General features: G+C 35.3%; 1 protein-coding gene across 7 annotated transcripts in view; it reads right to left on the bottom strand.

The window, feature by feature from the left end:
* Positions 1-22,680, bottom strand: part of MYO9A (myosin IXA) — a 282,301-nt gene that overhangs the window by 211,839 nt on the left and 47,782 nt on the right. For all 7 annotated transcript variants that reach the window (XM_042988478.1, XM_007084561.3, XM_042988481.1 and 4 more), the window contains exons 3-4: positions 13,637-13,731; positions 7,131-7,193 (exon numbers count right to left, since the gene is read on the bottom strand). In XM_042988478.1, coding sequence (XP_042844412.1) covers positions 7,131-7,193; positions 13,637-13,731 — 158 coding nt within the window. The remainder of the gene's footprint in view (positions 1-7,130; positions 7,194-13,636; positions 13,732-22,680) is intronic.

The raw sequence follows: 22,680 nt of genomic DNA, 5'->3' as shown, positions 1-22,680 counted from the left end.
GACACATGCCACCCCCATGTTTATAGCAGCACTATCGACAATAGCCAAAGTATGGAAAGAGCCCAAATGTCCATCGATGGATGAATGGATAAAGAAGATGTGGTATATATATACACAATGAAGTATTAGTCGGCAATCAAAAAGAATGAAATCTTGCCATTTGCAACTATGTGGATGGAACTAGAGGGTATTATGCTAAGTGAAATTAGTGAGTCAGAGAAAGACAAAAATCATATGGCTTCACTCATATGAGGACTTTAAGAGACAAAACAGATGAACACAAGGGAAAGGAAACAAAAATAATATAAAAACAGGGAGCGGGACAAAACAGATGAGACTCATAAATATGGAGAACAAACTGAGGGTTACTGGAGGGGTTGTGGGAGGGGGGATGGGCTAAATGGGTAAGGGGCATTAAGGAATCTACTCCTGAAATCATTGTTGCACTATATGCTAATTTGGATGTAAATTTTAAAAAATTAAAAAATTAATTTTAAAAAATTAAAATAAAAAAATAAAATCTATTTTGATATCAAAAAAAAAATAAAAATGCCTGAGTATTAAAGGAACGAATCAATACAAACAGAATGCCCTGAGGCAAAGACTAAGAGATTTACAGTTTCTAAGCATTTAATCAAATCACTAGCTGACAACTAAGCTAACCAAGCAGATACTTGAATGGCCACACTTAGAGACTTCACGAAATTAGTTCAAAAAGTCACGATACAAACATAAAAACAACCACAAACAGAAGGAACAGGAGAATCTCATTTCGAGAGCTGCCACACAATTATTTTAAATGTCCAATTATTATTTGAAATGTCCAATTTTCAAATAAATGTATGAGGCATGTAAAGAAACAAAGTATAGCACATACAAAAGAAAAAACACAATCAATAATAACAGTCCTTGAGGAAGCCTTGGTACAGAAGATTTTTAATCAACTATTTTAAATACGTTCAAAGAACTGAAGGAAACCATGTGAAAGAACTAAAGGAAAGTAGAATAGTGTCTCATCAAATAGAGCCTATCAATAAATATATAGAACTTAAAAAAATAATCAAAAAGGAATTGGAATTGAAAAATATAATAACTAAAATGAAAAACTACTTAAAAGCACTCAACAGCAGACCTGAGTGGGCAGAAGGCATCAGTGAACCTGAAGACAGGTCATTTGAAACTAGTCTAAAGAGAAAGAAAAATTAATGAAGAAAATTGAACAGAGCTTCAGATATCTGTGGGACACCATTAAGCAGACACCAACACACGCATAATAGGAGTCCCAAAAAGAGAGGAAAGGAGCAAAAAGAATATCTGATAAACTAATGATCAAAAACTCTCCAAATGTGATGAAAAAACAACTGCACATCCAAGAAACTCAACAAACTCCAGGGAAAAAAACTTGAAGAGATTAACATTTAGACAAATTAAAACTATTTAAACACAAAGACAAATTTTCAAAGCACCATGAAAAGATATGCTAATCAAGGAATCCTAATAAAAGATTTCTCATCAGGAACCATGGCACCAGAAGAATAACACACTTTTAAGTACTGAGACTAAAAACACTACCAATCAAAAATTATATGTCCAACAAAACTATCCTACAAAAATAAAGGAGATGTTAGGATAGTCCCAGATAAACAAAAATTAAGAGACTTTATAGCTAGCAGATGGGTCCCCTAAGAAATGCTACAGGGCCTTTTTATAGCTGAAATGAAAGGAGACCAGACAATTTTCAATTAAACGTGAAGAAATAAACAGCACTAGTAAAGGCAACTATGTAAGTAAATATAAAAGATAGCATGTATTTAAGTTTTTTGTCTGTAACTCTTTCCCACCTATTAGATCTCAAAGACACCAGCCAAAAAACAATGACCAATCTGTATTGATGGATCTACCATTATAAAGATGTAATTTATATGATAATAATAGTACAAAGGAGAGGGAAAGGAACAGAGCTACACAGGAGCAAAGTTATTTGTGCATTATCAAAATTAAGTTATTACTCCAAAGAAGATTGATAAAATGTTAACTGTAATTGCCAGGGGAAGCATTAAGAAAATAACTTAAGGGGCGCCTGGGTGGCTCAGTCGGTTGGGCATCCAACTTCGGCTCAGGTCATGATCTCACGGTTCATGAGTTCAGACCCCACGTCAGGCTCTGTGCTGACAGCTCAGAGCCTAGAGCCTACTTTGGATTCTGTGTCTCCTTCTCTCTCTGCCACTCCCCAACTTGTGCTCTCTCTCTCTCTGTCTCTCAAAAATAAATAAATGTAAAAAAAATTTTTTTAAATAAAATAACTTAAGAAATATGTAATAAGAGATGCCAACGGTACACAGAAAACATCTATTTATCCAAAACACAGCAGTAACTGGAGAATAGAAGAACTAAAACATCATAAAAATATATAAAACAAATAGCAAAATAACATTCATAAATCCTATCTTAGCAATTATATTAAGTATAAATTAATTAAACACTCGAGTCCAAAGATGAGTAAAATCAACTATATGCTATCTACAACCGACACACTATAGATTAAAAGATACAAAAAGGCTTAAAGTAAAAAGGATGGAAAAAATACCATGCAAAAAAAATAAGTGAAAGAAAGCTGAAATGTCTATATTAACATCTGATACAATAGACCTTAAGACAAAAATTATTACTAGCTGCAAAGGACATTTTATAATGACAAAAGGGTCAATTGGTCAAAAAGATGTAACAATTCTAAATATAAATACATATAAAAACAAGCTTCAAAATACATAAAGCAAAAACTGAAAGAACTGAAAAAAGAGGAAAAAAAAAACAATTCAACATAGTACTGAGATATTCCAACATCTCACTTTCAATAATAAACAGAACAAGACAAAAGATCAACAAGGAAAAAGAAAACTTGAAAAATACTAACAACCAACCAGACCTAACAGCCATCTATAGAATACTCCATCTAACAACAGCAGGATAATTACCCATGAAACATTCTCCAGGTTAGAAAATGTTAGACTATCTGGGGTGCCTGGGTGGCTCAGTCAGTTAAAGTGTCCAACTTCAGCTCAGATCATGATCTCACAGTTTGTGAGTTCAAGCTCCAGGTCAGGCTCTGTACTGCCAGATTGGAGCCTGAAGCCTGCTTCAGATTCTGTGTCTCCCGCTTTCTCTGCTCTTCCCTGTTTCTGTGCCCAAGCGTGCTTGTGCACTCACTCTCTCTAAGATAAATAAACTTTAAAAAAAATGTTACACTATAAAACAAGTCTCAATAAATGTAAGGGGACTGTAGCATCTGGGTGGCTCATTAAGTGTCTGACTCTTGATTCTGGCTCAGGTCATGATCTCACAGTTCATGAGTTTGAGCCCCCCACATCAGGCTCTGCGCTGACAATGCAAAGCCTGTTTAGGATTCTGTCTCCCTCCCTCCCTCCCTTTCTCTCTCTCAAAATAAATAAATAAAGTTTAAATAGGGGTGCCTGGGTGGCTCAGTCAGTTAAGCGTCGGACTTCAGCTCAGGTCATGATCTTGCACCTTGTGAGTTTGAGCCCCACATCATGCTCTGTGCCTGAAGCCTACTTAGGATTCTGTGTCTCCTCGCTCTGTCCCTCCCCCACTCGTGCTGTTTCTGTCTCTTAAAAATAAAAAACCTTAAAAAAATTTTTAATAAAGTTTAAACGTAAGGAAACTGAAATCATACAAACTATGTTCTCTAACGACCTTACAATGAAATCAAAAACCAATAACAAATTTCCAAAATTCAAAAATACAGAAGGAAATTCACAAACACACTCCTACATAACAATGGGTTCAAAGAAGAAATCACATAGGAAATTAGAAAATACACCGAGATGCATGAAAACAAAAATACAACATGCCAAAACATGGGAACCACTGAAGCAATGTTCAGTGGGTCTTTATAGCTAGCTGTAAACCCATATTAAAACAGAAGAAAGAACTCAAATCTAACCATTCACCTTAAGAAGCTTAAAAAAAATTTTTTTTTAATTTAAAGAGGAGCAAATGAATCCAAAGCAAGCAGAACAAAGTGATAAGCATGAGAAGGGAAATAAAATAGGCAACAGGAAACTGAGAAAAATCAACCAAAACTTGGTCCTTTCAAACAATCAACAAGATTGACAAACTCTTATCTAAACTGACCCAAAAGGTGGGGGAGATTGCTATGGTCTGAATGTGTGCGCCTCAAAGTCCTATCTTGAAATCTTAACCCCAAAAGGTAATGATATTAGGAAGTGGGGCCTTTGGGGTTGATTAGGTCATGACAGGTAGAGCCCTAATGAATGGGATTAGTAATTTTATAAAAGAGGTCCTACAGAGTTCCCTATCCCATTCCACCACATGAGGACCAAGCAAGAAGGTATGAGTAATGAACCAGGAAGAACTCTAACCAGAATGCAACCATGCTGTCACCTTGATCATTGACTTCTCAGCTTCCAGAACTCTAAGAAATAAATTCCTATTGTTTATAGCCTTCCCACGTTGAGGTATTTTATTATAGCAGCCCAAACAAAGATAGGAGTAAACCTCAAATTCAAGAAGAAAAGGGGAAACATTATTACTAGTCTTTTAGAAATAAAAAATATTATGAGGGAATACTATAATTTTTTTTTGTCAACAAATTAGATGAACTAAATGAAACAGACAAATTCCTTGACAGATAAAAACCTTAAAACCTGGCTAAAACGGAAACAAAAAATCTACAGAGACTTATAATAACTAAAGTGTTTGAATTAATAATCAAAACTTCCCCCAAAACCCCAGAACCAGATGGCTTCGCTAGTAAATTCTACCAATCATTTAAAACAGTATTAACCCAATCCTTCCCAAACTTTTCCCATCTCATTTTATGAGACAGTATTATCTTGATACCAAAACCAAAGACATCAGGAGAAAAACAAAAAAACTTACAGCAATATCCCTTATGAATACAGACATAAAAAAATCCTCAACAAAATACTAGCAACCCAAACGCAGCAACACATAATAAAGATTATACATCTATCCACAAATAGAATCCAGAAAAATAATAGTGAATTAGTTTATAAACTCTGGATCTTATTTATCTCCCTCCCATTGTTGAAACCATGCTATATCCCTACCATTCCATTAAAATGTGTTAGAAAAAGTTACTAATAATCTTCTCATGGCAGTATCTTTTAGCTCTACAAATCTTTATGAAGCTATTCCCTTCCTAAAACTCCCTTCCCCTCATTTCAAAAAACTTCTAATTTAAATTTCCTCATCTGCTAGCCACAGAAAAATTAACAGTCTTGAGTTCTAGTCCTAACCTGGAAGGTATTCATTACAATAATTTTAGCTATTAATTACTGAACTTTAATTATATATAAGGACCACACTAAGCACTTTACTTTTTAAATTTTTTTAAATTATTTTATTTTTTTTTATGTTTCATTTATTTATTTTTGAGAGAATGGCAGAGGGGCAGAGAGAGGTATACAGAGGATCTGAAGCAGGCTCTGCATTGACAGCAGTGAGCCAGATGTGGGGCTTGAACTCAGGAACCATGAGATCATGACCTGAGGTGAAGTCGGACGTTCAACTGACTGAGCCACCCACACGCCCCTATTTTTACTTTTAGAGACACAGCAAGCTCAAGTGAGGGATAGAGAGAGAGAAAGAACCCAAGCAGGCTCCATGCTCAGCACGGAGCCTGATACAGGGCTCAATACCACAACCCTGGGATCATGACCTGAGCCAAAATCAAGAGTCAGACGCTCAACTGACTTAGCCACCAAGCTGCTCCTAAACACTTTATAAATGTTATTTCATTTACTCCTCCAAATAACTCTTGTCTTCTATCTGTATAATGGGAATAAATATCAAAGAAACAGATGCCAAAGGCATAGTCAATATTCGAATGTAGGCCTCTTTTTTTTTTTTTATGTTTATTTATTTTTGAAAGAGAAGGGGGACAGAGCATGAGTAGAGGAGGAGCAGAGAGAGAGAGGGAGAAACAGAATCTGAAGCAGGCTCCAGGCTCTGAACTGTCAGCACAGAGCCCAACGCGGGGCTCTAACTCACGAACTGTGAGATCATGACCTGGGCTGAAGTCAGATGCTTAACCGACTGAGCCACCCAGGTGCCCCTGAATGTAGGTCTCTTTAACTTCAAACTCTGATTCTTAACTTTATTTTGGCTCATTGTAGCATGAAGCAAATTATTTACTGCTCTTACATTTGGGGTCTTTCTTTCCCCTGACATTTGGTTTCTTCATCCGTACAAAGTTACAGATATCATCTCTGAAGTCCCGTATACTTCATATATTATAACAAAATTAAGTGCCTTATTAAAAATTTTCTCAAATTAGAAATAGAACACTAAGACATGGGGAAAAGCCCAAAGGCACAATGCTTACAAAAAGCAATAATCTGAGATACCACTGTTTTCCTGTTTGGACAGTTTGCCTAGAATTTAGAAAGGGCAACAGTTCCACGTGCAGGCACACCTTGAAGATAATTGTTTGTGGGTTTCAGTTCCAGACCACTACATACAATAAAGCAAATATCAAAATAACATGAGGCAAATAATTTTTTTTGTTTCCCAGTACATATAACAGTTATGTTTACACTACACTATAGTCTTTTCAGTATGCAATAGCATTATGTCTAAAAAACAATGTACATACCTTAATTTAAAAGCACTGCATTGCTTAAAAAAAAAAAAAAATGCTAACCATCATCCAAGCTTTCAGCTAGTTGTAATCATGGATCACAGATCATGGTAACAAATATAATAACAATGTAAGAGTTTGAAATATTCCAAGAATTACCAAAATTTGAGACAGAGATACAAAGTGATCAAATGCTATTGGGAAAATGGTGCCAAAAGACTTGCTCAACACAGGGTTGCCACATATTTGTAAAAATCACACTATCTATGAAGTGCAATAAAACAAGGTATGCTTGTACCCGTTAAAAACAACTCCTAGCAGCCTCTGAAAAAGTGCAATGTTCTGCCAGTGATAGTAACAGCAATTATACATAAAGGGATTACACAGTATACACTGAATTAAAAGTCATAATATACAAACATCCTAAAAGTTGATCCGCATAATACAAATGTTAACTTAATTAAATTATACTAATAAAAATCTGTACCGTTCATTATGCTCTTGATAAACGAGTCTGGACTTCTCCAGTAGATATTTTTCAACATAGGCACTAGGAGAAAAATAAAATTGGTTGATATAAACAATAAAGCTTAAGGTAGATAAATACTGTTTCATAGAAGATGCAAAAGTACAAAGAATACTATCCATATCATTTTAGTACATTTACCATTACAACTGTTTTATAAATGCTGGCAATGTTATCTGCGTTAAATTCATAAACTCGTTAAGTCTTCGGCAGAGGGGAGTCAATAAATCAAAATAAAGTCACAAGTTCAAAACATGGCACAGAAGACCCACCCATGGCATAGACTTTACTTTCTTTCCAGGTTCATATACCACTACACATTCTTTTCAAAATATTTTAAAGTTTATTTATTTTGAGAGAGAGAGAGCGAGAGCATGAGCAAGGGAAGGGCAGAGAAAGAGAATCTGAAGCAGGCTCCACATTCTCAGCATGGAGTCTGATATGGGGCTCGAACTCACCAATGTGAGATCATGACGGGAGCCCAAACCAGGAGTCGGGATGCTTAACTGACTGAGCCACCCAGGCAACCCTTTGTGTTTTTTTTAATGTTTATTTTTTGAGAGACAGAGACAGAGACAGAGAGATAGAACACGCACTTGAGTGTGAGCAGGGAAGGGGGTAGGCAGAAAGAGAGGAGACCAAGGATCCAAAGCGGGCTCTGTGCTGACGGCAGAGAGCCCAATGCAGAGCTCGAACTCACGAACCGTGAAACATCAGACACTTAACTGACTCAGCCATCCAGATACCACGCCACTGCACATTCTTTCAGATATTATACTTTCGTCAGATGCCTAAATAAGGCTCAGACACATTTGTTAACATACTCATGCTACTACCACATTCTGGAATCTATTCATTTATTATTTACTCAGTAAGTATTCATTAATTGGGCACTGTACTAAGCACTGTTCAAATATGAAAATACTGATGTACTATCTATTCTCAAGAGGCTTACAAACTAGTGGAGGAAATATGTAAACAAGGAGCTATCATACTGAGTTGGTATAGGGTTTATTATAGAGCAATGACCACGATATTATGGATATACCAAGAGAGATAGGTAAGACTCAATCCAAGAAGGAAAAAATTACATAAGGAACAATTCATATAGAGGTGAGTTCCCAGCACATAGTAAACATTCACAAAAACTATTTGATGACTGACTAAATGACTCTAAAATCTGAAAGACTGACCAGAAGAAGGCAAGGAGAACTGCACTGTATAAACGCATAAAAGGAGGGTACTTAACATCAAGGAAGATAATTAGTTAACATGGCTAAAGAATGAGACAGACAAGTGGAGTGGATCAAGAAGAACCAATATACCATATGCCAGAAGAATGGATTTTATCCTAAAAGTAATGAGAAACTGAAACATAAACATCTGATACGTTATTCTCTTTATCCAGCCTGTACCCCACCACTTCAAGTCTTCAATACCTATTACCAAACTGAAGCAATTAGTTAAGCTTCCACTGCAAAAGAGGCTCCTATGGTCTGAAATTTAAAAGCTTTAGCCTACTAAATCCAAATTACTTAGCACAAACCTCTGTGGGGTCAAAATCTCACTTTGGAGCTTTTATTGCCATCAGTTCCCTCCCACTGCATGCTCAGTATTTCAGTCACTCCCACATACAGGTTATTTCCACAAGCACACCATTCACTCCTGACTGCATTGTTCATGCTCTTCTTTCCACTTTTAATTCTACAGTCTATACCCACTCTCTATCCAATAGGTTCCATCCATTGGATGGAAATGAAAATGAAAATGAAGCTCAAATGTGCCTTCTTTGTAAGCCCATTATCACTACCACTACCAGCAATTAAAATGCATCATTTCCTCTGAATAAACATCATCACCTCTAAACTACTAAAACAGGGTCTTATCTGTATAAGATGGGACAAAGGGAACTAACATAAACTAGTATGTTAAATTCTTTTATTTTATTTGACTATGTCAACATTTAGTTGACAATGTTACATTAGTTTCAGGTGTTCAGGTGTACAACATAGTGATTCAACAAGTTTATACATTATACTATGCTCACCACAAGTGTAGCTTCGGTTCCTCACTACTACAGTATCATTGACTATATTCCCTATGCAATGCCTTTTATTCCCATGACTTACTTATTGAATCATAACTGGCAGCCTTCACTCATTTTGCCCATTCCACCATCCTCCTCCCCTCTGGCAACCATCAATTTGTTCTGTGTGTTTATAGCTATAAATCTGCTTTCTGTTTACTCATTTGTGTTTTAGATTCAACATAGTATATGAAATCCTTACACCCACTCTGCATGGCAAATATTACTGCCTATTTCATAAGTGGAGAAACTGATGCTCAAAGATATTAAGATCATGCAGCTAGTAAACAGCAGAACTATGACTGGATACCAGATCTATTTTAACTAAAAGCCTCTCTCTTTCAGCTATACCAACATACTCCTAGACATCTCTCCTTCCTCCCCTCCAATCCATAAGTTATACTGCTCTGAGAGTTATTTACCTATAAAATAAGATCTACTCATTTTATTCCTCATTCACTGTTGCTCATACTAAAGTATGTATGGGTAAACTGATGTTATATCTACCTGGGACTGTTTTTTAAAATACATCAGCAAAGAAAAAGAAAAAAATAGATGGAAGTATATATGGCAAAATGGGATAACTGTTTAATCAAATGGGCATTCCTTTTACTATTCTCTTTACTTCTATGTTTGACATTTTATATAATAAAATTTTTAAAATCTCCTTCCCAATGTCAAAAGGATAAATTATAAACATTGGAGCTTTATTCAGAATCTGAAACCAATTGACCATTATAGCCTCTGAACTTGCTCCTCAAGTACACCAACCTCTTGTTATGATTCCATTCATTTCCTCAATCAATGTGATTTACCACTTTTTCTTCTTAGCAATTTTTCAAGACCCAAGATAAAAATCCTTTTTTGTGAACTCTCCCAGACGCGTGCTTTAATCACTGTACTTACCTCACTTACTGTAATCCTCTTATGTAAACACATCTTCCCAAAAAGACTATGAGAATTTTAATGGCAGAGGACAAGTGTATATATTTTTTTTTTGTCCTCAACACTTGGCACATATAGAAATGAATTCCATAAATGTTTGCCCAATGAATGATAAAATGAAAGAAAAATGCTTAACATATATTTGCTAAGAGTTAGAAATTTTTGAAATGAAAAAAAATTTTTTCAATATGTATCTGTTAACTTACTACTCAAGATAAAGATTTTTGTTCATCACTGTTGTAAGAGAAAAGATTAACCATTTTAGGTAATCACTTAACATGTAAGAGCCAGGATTTCATTCATAAAATGGGAAAATAAACATCTGCCATTCCTACTTCATGAAATTGTCTTAAGAATCAATGAATATATATAATGATATTTTGTAAGTTACAAAGCAATACATACTACTGTACCTATTATCAACCTCTCCTGCATCACAATCATAAATACTAGAAAAGTACAACTTGACAACTTGACTGCATCCCATTTTTATTAGTAGAAGTACCAACTGTACCTTTGGAAACATAGTTTTAATAAGAAAGGAAATAAGTTATGAAACTTATCACTGAAGAAGGATTTATCCTTCTTGTTTTGTTTTTGTTGGCAGGGGGAGAATGCACATAGTTTTGGTCAAAATTTTAAAATCAAAATAAGTAAAATAGTAAGCATAATTAAAATAGCCTAAAAAAGAAAAAGACCAATCTCACTTATTAATATGGACGCAAAACTCATAAATAAAAACTAGAAAACAGAATAGAACCAATTTATGTGTCTACAAAAATATGTTTGTGTACGTATGTATGTGAGTGTGTGTGTACGTATCTTTTTGTACTGACCAAGTGGGACTGTTTTCCCAGGAACACAAAATGATTCAATATTAGGAAAATAATGATAACACTGATATATCTCAGAATGAAGATTATGCTAATCTCCACAAATGTGAAAAATGCATTTGATAAAATGCAATATCATTTTGTTACTCAGAAAACCACTCACAGAAAATTTAAATTGATACTAATCCATTAATGTGATAAAATGTCCTAAAACCAGTATTTTACTTAGTGGAAAAAAGTAAAGTCATTCATATAAAGGTCTGAAACAAAATTACTTGGAATCAGACAAGAGAGAAAATTACTAAAGATGTAAGAGCAGAAAAAAAGGTAAAAATATCTATTTTTGCATATATACCAAGAAAAGGTAAGAGATACGACAGTAAAATGCAAAAAATAAAATAACTAAGATAATAAGATACGAATATAAAAATCAGTAACTTTCATATATATCTTCAAACAACTAGAAGATATAATGCAAGAGAAAAATCACACTTTTAATAACAACAAAACATTAAAATACTTAGGAATAAATAAGAAATACAAAAACTTAAAAGCATTTCTAAATAGCCCAAGATGTCAATTATCTCCAAATTAATACATACATTTAACATTAGCCCAATAAAATCAAGCCATGAAAGGTGTGGAAGAAACTTTAATACAAAGTGCTAAGGCAAAGGGGGTGCCTGGGTGGCTCAGTCAGTTGAGCATCCGACTTAGGCTCAAGTCATGATCTCAAGGTTCATGAGTTTGAGCCCTGCGTCAGGCTCTGTGCTGACAGCTCAGAGCCTACACCCTGCTTTGGAATCTGTGTCTTCCTCTCTCTGCTCCTCCCCCTCTCACACTCTGCCCACCCCCCACCCCCCCCCCGGCTCCACCCTCTCTCTCTGTCTCTCTCTCAAAAATAAACATTTAAAAAAAAATTTTTTTTAAGTACTAAGGCAGAGAATCCAAACTGTAAAGACCATACACTATATGATTCCAACTATATGACATTCTGAAAAAGGCAAAACATAGGGGTACTATAAAAATATAAGTGGTTGCCAAAGGTTAGTGAGTAAAAAGGGATGAACAGGCAAAACACACAGGATTTTTAGGGCAGTAAAGCTACTCCATATGATACTGTAATGGTGAATACATGTCTTTATACAATTGTCAAAATCCACAGAATATACAACACAAATGGAACACACCAATGCAAGATGTTCTTAACATGGGAAACTGGGGGATAGAGTAAAGAGGTATATGGGAACTCTGTACTTTTTACTTATTTCTGCTGTGACCCTAAAACTGCTCTAAAAATAAAGCTTATTAGTTATTTTATTATTTTTTTTTAACGTTTTTTATTTATTTTTGGGACAGAGAGAGACAGAGCATGAACGGGGGAGGGGCAGAGAGAGAGGGAGACACAGAATCGGAAACAGGCTCCAAGCTCCGAGCCATCAGCCCAGAGCCTGACGCGGGGCTCGAACTCACGGACCGCGAGATCATGACCTGGCTGAAGTCGGACGCTTAACATACTGCGCCACCCAGGCGCCCCAACTTATTAGTTATTTTAAAGTTAGGAAGTATATTGCTGACACAACCAGAGGTACTCTGATTACACACTATATAAGAAATGTTACTGGAGGGGCACCTGGGTGGCTCAGTCAGTTAAGCGTCCAACTTCGGCTCAGGTGATGATCTCACATTTCCTGAGTTCAAGCCCCACATCAGACTCGGTGCTGACAGCTCAGAGACTGGAGCCTACTTCGGATTCTGTGTCTCCCTCTCTCTCTGTCCCTCCTCAGCTTGCACTCTGGCTCTCTCTCTCTCTCTCAAAAATAAACAAACATTACAAAAAAAATTTTTTAATGTTATTGTAACATATTTAATTTCTTAAAAAGTATTATATAGGAAAATGTGGCTGTGATTCCTGTGTGGGGTCAAATTATATGCCCAACTTACTCAAAAACAATTTTAAAAAATGAATGTATGCATAACACACTGAGATAAAACAAATGCAGCAAATTGTTGATAATTAATAAATCTACATTAAGGATATGTAAGTGCTAATGACAAAGAATGAAATCATGCCATTTGCAGCAACGTAGATGGAACTGGAAGGTATTATGCTGAGTGAAAGAAGTAAGTCAGAGAATGACAGGTATCATATGTTTTCACTCATATATGGATCTTGAGAAACTTAACAGAAGACCATGGGGGAAGGGAAGGGGAAAAAAATATTACAAACACAGAGGGAGGGAGGCACACCACAAGAGACTCTAAAATACAGAGAACAAACTGAGGGTGGGTGGGGAGGTGGGGGAGAGGGGAAAATGGGTAATGGGCATTGAGGAGGGCACTTGGGATGAGCACTGGGTGCTGTATGTAAGCCAATTTGACAATAAGTTATATTTTTTTTAAAAAAAGGTATATAAGCGCTACACTATTCTTTGAACTTTTCTCAGGCTTGAACTTTTCCAAAACAAAAAAAAGTTTAGAAGAAAAAACTTAGTAGACACCAGTTTCACTATACTCATTAAGAGTAAATGAATAATCTACGGATTATGAAGAGACAATGGTAAAAATACAAACATACTCCAAAGCCTATTACTGCTACTTACCCAAGTACAGTGCCAGTTTCTTGGTAATTTACTTGAATAAACTTGCCAAAACGACTTGAATTGTTATTATGAGCTGTCTTTGCATTTCCAAAGGCCTGTCAAAATAAATAGTTCTTGTTAATTTCATTTTAAAAATGGAAAATCTTACTTAGGTCAGCTCAAAGATACAAAATGCAATAGACAGTAGAAAAGCAATTTTCTTTAACTTCAGACTCCTATGGTTTAGGTAAAGTAAAAGAGAAAAACTAATAGTTGAAATAAAACCAAGTAGGAAGAGTGGCACCTGGGTGGCTCAGTTGGTTAAGTGTCCAACTGCAGCTCAGGTCATGTCTCACGGTTTACAAGTTTGAGTCCCATGTCAGGCTCTGTGCTGACAGCCTGGAGCCTGCTTCACATTCTGTGTCTCCCTCTCTTTCTGCCCCTCCCCTATTCATGCTCTGTCTCTCAAAAATAAATACATGTTGAAAAAAATTTTTGAAAAAACAAGTATTTTATGCTTTTCAGTAAAATAAATCTTAATTAGGTGTGCCTGGGTGGCTCAGTCGGCTAATTGTCAGACTTTGGCTCAGGTCAAGATCTCACAGTCCAAGAGTTTGAGCCCCATGTCAGCCTCTGTGCTGATAACCTGGAGCCTGCTTTGAATTCTGTCTCCCTCTCTCTCTACCCCTCCCCAGCTCATGCTCTCTCAAAAATAAATTATATATATAATATATAATAAATATATATATTATATATATAAATTATATAAATTATTTTTTTTAAGTTTAATAAATAAATTTTAATTATAAAGATTTAACACTCCTTAAAATTAACTTTTACATCCCAGAGCCAGCAAACTTTCTTACTATATTTCAATATATATTTTTTAGATATTACTAAATTAAATAACAAGGAGATAGAAGCAGAATAATTACATCAAAATAATTACAACTTCAGGGGTGCCTAGATTGCTCAATCGGTTAAGTGGCCACTCTTGATTTCAGTTCAGATCATCATCTCATGGTTCATGAGATAGAGCCCTATGCTGGGCTCTGAGCTCAGAGGCAGCACAGAGCCTGCTTGGGATTCTCTCTCTGCCTCTCTCTCTTTGCCCCTCCCCTGCTCACGTGTGTTCTCTCTCTCAAAATAAATAAACATTTAAAAAAAATAATCGCAATTTTGGAATAGTATAAATGAAATAAGGTTTCACTACATAATGTATTGCACGTTATTACATCAACTTAAAATAAAGTTATAGTACTATTTATAAAAGAATATATTGTTACCAAAGTATACACAATGCAGTGAATATTACCCAGCAATAAAGATGATACATCAACACTGATGAATATCAAAACATTACGCCACGTAGAAGAAATCAGACTCAAGAGTACATATTGTAATATGAAATTTTAGAAAAGGCCAAACAGTAATGGGAAGAAGATCAGAGTTGTCTGGGAATGAGGGTGTGGTTAGGCAATGTCTACAAAAGGGCACAAGGAGTAATGAAAATATTCTACAGCTTCATTGTGTAATAATGATGGTTACGTTAAGTGTATACACATTTATCAAAAATCACTGAAGTATAAATTTTAAATGGCTACATTTTATTCTAAGTTACATCCCAATAAAATTTATTAAAATTTAAATTTAAAAGAAATAATCCCTGGTTGAATTCACATATTCAACAACTTGAATGAATCTTTAAGACATAATGTTGAATGAGAGAAGCTAGTCCCAAAACTGTACTTAGCGTGTGATTCCATTTCTGTGACATTTTCAAAACAACAACAGGGGACACGTAGTCTTCACGGATTATGGGAGTATTGGAGGGAAGTCAGAGGGTTTGAAGATAAAGAATAGTGTGAGGGAGTTTCAAGAGGTAATGGGTACTCAGATTGTATACAGATGGTTACAAAAATTAACAGGTTTTAAAATTCATACAATTTTACTATAAGGTTATTCTTTTAATTTTAAAGGCCAAAGAAAGACCATTTCTGACATCTAAATCTGAAAATACTCATCGTAGGCCAAACCACATTAAAAGGAACATTAAAGGAAGTCCTTAATGCAAAAGGAAAATATCATATTCAAATATGGATCAACATATGGAAGGAATGGAGAACAGCAGAAATGGTAACCAGAAAGGTAAATATAGAAAGAATTTTTTATTACTTAAATCTCCTGAAAAGATCATTGAAAGTAAGGTCAGAGAAATGATAACTCTGAAAATCCTCTTTTTCATATGAGAAATAAAACCAAAAAAATTATCCAAATCAACTTTTTGACAACTCTAGAAATTAACCAAAGGCTTGCAATAATCCTTTGAGGGGAAAACAGATGAATCTCAGTAAGAAAAAAGGCATTGTGGCATTTTAACTTAGCCAATTACCATCTCCCTCTCCCTAGCTCCATGCTGAAGAGAAAAGCAATGCCCTATAATTACAGTCTGTTTCAAAGGCAGCCTAAAAGCCATTGAAGGATCAAAACAGGATTATAGCCAAAGCCCCATCCCACAAGTAACTGTCAGAATTTGAGCTACATGGTATTTCACTGGAAAACCTCACTCAAAGGGTTATCTTTACTTGAAATGACTTGGAAAGCACTCACAAGGAACAGCCTTTTCACCCATGTATATTTGTTAAAATCAATCAGAGGCAATTGATTAGAACACTGCAACTGCCTAAGGTACAAATAGGAGAATGGGGCAAAAAATGAGGTAACCAAACAACTTAAGAACTTCACACACACACAAAAACTGGAAACCTTATTGCTTCAGGATATTTTTTTAAAATCTTTGTCCAATTATTACCTGACCACTAAGCTAAATGAAGAGAGAATGTAAAGCCCTCACAGAAAAAAAGAACAGACCTCACAGACTAATTTCAAAGAAGTCATGGACAACCAAACAGCAGTAACAAAACAACCACCACAAATCCTGGGAGGAGGTAAATACCCCATTTCCAAAACTGCCACATTGTATTAATAAAAATGCCCACTTTTCACCAAAACATTATAAGACATGCAAAAAAGAAAGAAAGTAGGGACACAAAAAAATTTTATAAACACAATAACCAGAAATTGTCTCTGAAAAAGCCGAGATGTTGGACCTCCAAAGCCAGAACTTTATATCACTGTTTTAAATACTTTCAAACAATTATAGGAAAATATGACAAAGATGCCTTAACAATAGAGAATATTAGTGAAGGCAGAGAAATTATAAAAATTCCAGTACTGAAAAGTAATTAACTAAGATAAAAAATGCACTGAAGAGGCTCAAGTAGAGATGTGAACAAGTAGAAGAAATCACGAAACTTGAACACTGATCAATTGAGATGATACCTAAGGAATAGCAGGGGGGAGATAAACAAGAAATGAACAGAGCAAGCTTCAGACACGGGTGGATCACCATCAAACATGCCAATATATGTATATAATGGGAACACCAGAAGGAGAGGATAGAGAGGAAAACACAGAATCAATATTTTAACAATGAATAGCCCAAAACTTCCAAAATTTCATGAAAAACACTAATCTATATATCTAACAACCTTCACAAATTCAAAGTATGAAGAATAAGTACTTAGACAAATAATGATCAAACTGTTGAATGACAAAAAGTGTTTCTTAAAAGCAGTGAGAGAGATGCAACACATACCATATATAGGTTCCTCAATAAGCATAACATCGAATTTCTCCAAATAAAACATCAAGAATAGAAGAGAGTGGAGCTATATATTCAAAGCACTGAGACAAGCCGGTCAACCAAGAATTCTGTGTCCCATAAAACCGTCTTTAAAAATTAAAGGAGAGGGGCGCCTGGGTGGCTCAGTCGGTTAAGCATCCGACTTCAACTTAGGTCACAATCTCACGGTCCGTGAGTTCGAGCCCCACATCGGGCTCTGGGCTGATGGCCCAGAGCCTGGAGCCTGCTTCCGATTCTGTGTCTCCCTCTCTCTCTGCTCCTCCCCCGTTCATGTTCTGTCTCTCTCTGTCTCAAAAATAAATAAACGTTAAAAAAAAAAAAAAAAATTAAAGGAGAAATTGAGATATTTAAATGAACAAAAACCAAAAGAATTCATTAGGCAGCAAATGGTCCTTACAAAGCAATACTAAATGAAGTAATATAAGCTGAAATGAAAGGACACTTAATAAAGCAAATCTATATGAAGAAAAAAAGAACACATGTTGGTAGTAATCCAAACTGAATTGTTATGTTAATTGGAATGCTCATGAATACTGCTAAAACAAACAAACAAGAGATAACAAAATTAAAATGGTATGCTAGAAAACATCTCCTTAACATAACAGAAGATAATAATGGAAGAATACAAGAACATTAAAAAAATTATTAAAAATCAAATGGCAGACACAAATCCTTAAAAATCAAATGGCAGACACAAATCCTACATTAGTAATTACATTAACTGTAAATGGCTTAAACATTCCAGTCAAAAAGCAAGTAACTGGCAGAAAAGATGTTTTTTTTTTTTAAATGATCCAACTCCATGCTTTCCCCAAGAGACATACTTCAGGTGCAAAGACACAAACAGGTTCAAAGTAGATCTGTATCTACTTTAAAAATTCAAACTTTGTTTAAAACTTTACTGCAGGGTACCTGAATGGTTCAGTAAGTTGAATTTCCAATATATCCGAGGATTGTGAGATCAAGACCCGCATGGAGCCCTATGCTGAGTGTGGAGCCTGCTTACGATTCTTTCTCTTGCTCCCTTTGTCCCCCTTCCCTGCTCTCTCTCTCTAAATAGATAATTACATACATACATAAATACATAAAACTTTCTTACAAAGAAAACACCAGGCCTGGATTCCATCATATCAATCCTAACACTGATAGTAGAAGGAAAAAAGAAGTTCTACACAAACTCTTCCAAAAATATAAAACACCCCAACTCATTCCCATATGGCCAGAATCATCCTGATTAAAAAAAAAAAAAAAAAGCATTAAAGAAAACAATATTTCTCATGACCACATATCAGTAATTCTAAACAAAATTTTAGCAAACCAAATCCAGCAATACATTAAAGGATAATGTATCATGACAATTGGTGTTTATCCCCAGAATGCCAAAATGGTTTACCAATCAAAAATCCATCAATATACAGGAAGAACAAATACTGCTAAAATGTCAACACTACCCAAAGCAATCTACATATTCAATGCAATACCTATCAAAATAACACCAGCATTCTTCACAGAGCTAGAACAAACAATCCTAAAACTTGTATGGAACCACAAAAGACCCCAAATAGCCAAAGCAATCTTGAAAAAGAAAACCAAAGCAGGAGGCATCACAACCCCAGACTTCAAGCTGTATTACAAAGCTGTAAGCATCAAGACAGTGTGTTACTGGCACAAAAACAGACACTCAGATCAGTGGAAGAGAACAGAGAACCCAGAAATGGACCCACAAACATATGGCCAACTAATCTTTGACGAAGCAGGAAAAAATATCCAATGGAATAAAGACAGTCTCTTCAGCAAGTGGTGCTGGGAAAACTGGACAGTGACATGCAGAAGAATGAACCTGGACCACTTTCTTACACCATACACAAAAACAAACTCAAAATGGATCAAAGACCTAAACATTAGACAGGAAGCCATCAAAATCCTTGAGGAGAAAGCAGGCAAAAACCTCTCTGACCTTGGCCTCAGCAGCTTCTTACTCAACACATCTCCAGAGGCAAGGGAAACAAAAGCAAAAATGAACTACTGGGACCTTATCAACATAAAAAGCTTCTGCACAGTGAAGGAAACAATCAGCAAAACTAAAAGGCAACCGACAGAATGGGAGAAGATATTTGCAAACGACATATCAGATAAAGGGTTAGTAACCAACATCTATAAAGAACTTATCAAACTCAACACCCAAAAAACAAATAATCCAGTGAAGAAATGGGCAAAAGACAGGCATAGACACTTCTCCAAAGAAGACATCCAGATGGCCAACCGACACGTGGAAAAATGCTCAACATCACTCATCATCAGGGAAATACAAATCAAAACCACAATGAGATACCACCTCACACCTGTCAGAATGACTAACATTAACAACTCGGGCAACAACATATGTTGGCAAGCATGCAGAGAAAGAGGATCTCTTTTGCACTGCTGGTGGGAATGCAAACCGGTGCAGCCACTCTGGAAAACAGTATGGAGGTTCCTCAAAAAATTAAAAATAGAACTACCCTATGACCCAGCAATTGCACTACTAGGCATTTATCCAAGGGATACAGGTGTGCTGTTTCAAAGGGACACAGGCACCCCCATGTTTATAGCAGCACTATCGACAATAGCCAAAGTATGGAAAGAGCCCAAGTGCACATTGACTGATGAATGGATAAAGATGTGGTATATATATACAATGGAGTATTACTCAGCAATCAAAAAGAATGAAATCTTGCCATTTGCAACTACGTGGATAGAACTAGAGAGTATTATGCTAAGCAAAATCAGAGAAAGACAAACATCATATGACTTCACTCATATGAGGACTTTAAGATACAAAACGGATGAACTTAAGGGAAGGGAAGCAAAACTAATATAAAAACAGGGAGGGGGCAAAACATAAGAGACTCATAAATATGGAGAACAAACTGAGGGTTGCTGGAGGGGTTGTGGGAGGGGGGATGGGCTAAATGGGTAAGGGACATTAAGGAATCTACCCCTGAAATCACTGTTGCACTATATGCTAACTAACTCGGATATAAATTTTAAAAAATAAATTAAATTTTAAAAATCCATCAATATAATTTACCATATTAACAAACTATTCTTTTTTAAACCATATGACCATCTCAAATAGACACAGAAAAAGCATTTGACAAAATCCAACCTTTCCTGATAAAAACTCTAAACAAAGTAAGAATGAAAGGGAATGGACCTCAATCTAATAAAGAACATCTACACAAAACCAACAGCTATCATCACAGTTAATGTTTAAGGCTAAATGCTTTCCCCCAAGACAAGAATGTTACTTTCACTGCATCTCTTCATACTGGAGTAACTAGTGAAATCTGCAGGAAAAAAAATTCCAACTGGAAGAAAGTAAATAAAACTGCCTTTTTGTTCACAAATATGACTTCTTATGTGGATAATCCAATAAAAATTTAAAAAAATTGAAATTAATATTTGTACCTAGCCAGCTTGTACAATACAAGATCAAAGTACCAATTTCAACTGTATCCCTATATACTAGGAAACAATTGAAAAATGTTAAATACTGTTTATAAAAGCATCAATAAATACTGACAAATATATCTTACTATACATGTTCAAGCCCTATACATTAAAAACAACAGAATATTGCTCAGAGAAATTAAAGATGATCTTCATAAGTAGAGAAATAAACTTGTTCATGGGTCAGATGACTTAATATTGTTACCATATCACTTCTCTAAAAATTAAACTATAGATTTAACACTATCCCAAAGTCCCAAAAAACTTTTATAGAAAAACTGACAATTTAGTTCTAAAATTCATATGGAAATGCAAAGACCTTGAATATCCAAAATAAGCAAAAGAAGGATTAATACTACCTAATTTCAAAATTATTATAAAGCTGCATAATGAAAGTAGCATGGCATTGTCATGAAGAAAAACGAATCAACAGGAGACAGAATGCTGAAATAAACCCACATATATATGTACCATTTTTTTGACAAAGACACAAAGGCAAACGAGGTAAAGGAAAAATAGTCTTTCAACAAAAAATAGTTTTGAAACAATTAGATACTCATAGGAAAACACTGGATCTATACACCATATACAAAATAAACTCAAAATTAATCATAGACCTGAATGCAAAACTGAAACTACAAAACTAATGAAAAAACAAAACAAAACATAGAACACTTTTGCAACCATGGTTTAGTCAAAGTTTTCTTAAATATGACACCAAAAACACAATCCATAAGAGAAAAAAAATGGTTAAATTGGATTTCATCAAAATTTAAAATTCTGCTCTTCAAAAGGTACTACTGAGAGATGTTATATTTGAGAGAAATTTCACCAAGGAGGTTAAAGATCTGTACAATGAAAACCAAAAGGTATTAATGACAAAAACTGACGACACAAATAAATTGAAATACATTATGTGCTCACGGAAGAATTCACATTGTTAAAATGTCCTCACTACCCCAAAGCAATCTACAAATATTTATAAGTGCCTGATGAATACCATTTTTTAAAATTAGGGATACCTAGGTGGCTCAGTTGGTTGAGCATCAGACTTTTGACTTCAGTTTGGGTCATGATACTGGGATCATTGGATAGAGCCCATCAGGCTCTGCATTGAGGAACTTGCTTGAAATTCTCTCTCTCCCTATGCCCTTCTCCCCCACTCACTCTCTCTCTCTCTCTCTCTCTCTCTCTCTCAAGAATAAACATTAAAAAAAAATCTTTTTAAATCAATAAAACCAAGAGCTGGTTCTTGATACAGAGAAAGAGAGAAAGGGAGAGAATTATATAGCAACACAGGCCTAACTCAAGAAAAAGGAAAAAGCTCAAACAATCTACATTAACTACTAAAGGAACCAGAAAAAAAAAAGAACAACAAATAAAGCCCAAGGTAAATAGAATGAAGGAAATAATGAAGACCAGAGCAGAAATGAATGACATTAAGACTAAAAACAGCAATAGAAAAAAAATCAGTAGGGGTGCCTGAGGGACTCAGTCGGTTAAGCATCACGTCATGATCTCATGGTTTGTGAGTTCGAGCCCCACGTCAGGCTCTGTGCTGACAGCTCAGAGCTTGGAGACTGCTTCAAACTCTGTGTCTCTGTCTCTCTCTGTCCCTCCCCTGCTTGTGCTGTCTGTCTCCCTCTCTCTCAAAAATAAATAAACATTAAAAAAATTTTTTAATCAATAAAACCAAGAGCTGGTTCTTTGAAAAGGTAAACAAAATTGAAAAACACTTAGCCAGACTCATCAAGAAAAAAAGAGGAAGGACCCAAATAAGTAATAGCAGAAATGAAAGAGAAGTAACAACTATCACAGAAATGTAAAGAATTATGAGAATACTACAAAAAATTATATACTAACAAGC

The sequence above is a fragment of the Panthera tigris genome, chromosome B3 (genome assembly GCF_018350195.1).
Source record: "Panthera tigris isolate Pti1 chromosome B3, P.tigris_Pti1_mat1.1, whole genome shotgun sequence".
Taxonomy (NCBI): domain Eukaryota; kingdom Metazoa; phylum Chordata; class Mammalia; order Carnivora; family Felidae; genus Panthera; species Panthera tigris.
Note: the sequence above shows the minus strand (reverse complement) of the source record. Positions and strands in the feature narration are given on the sequence as shown.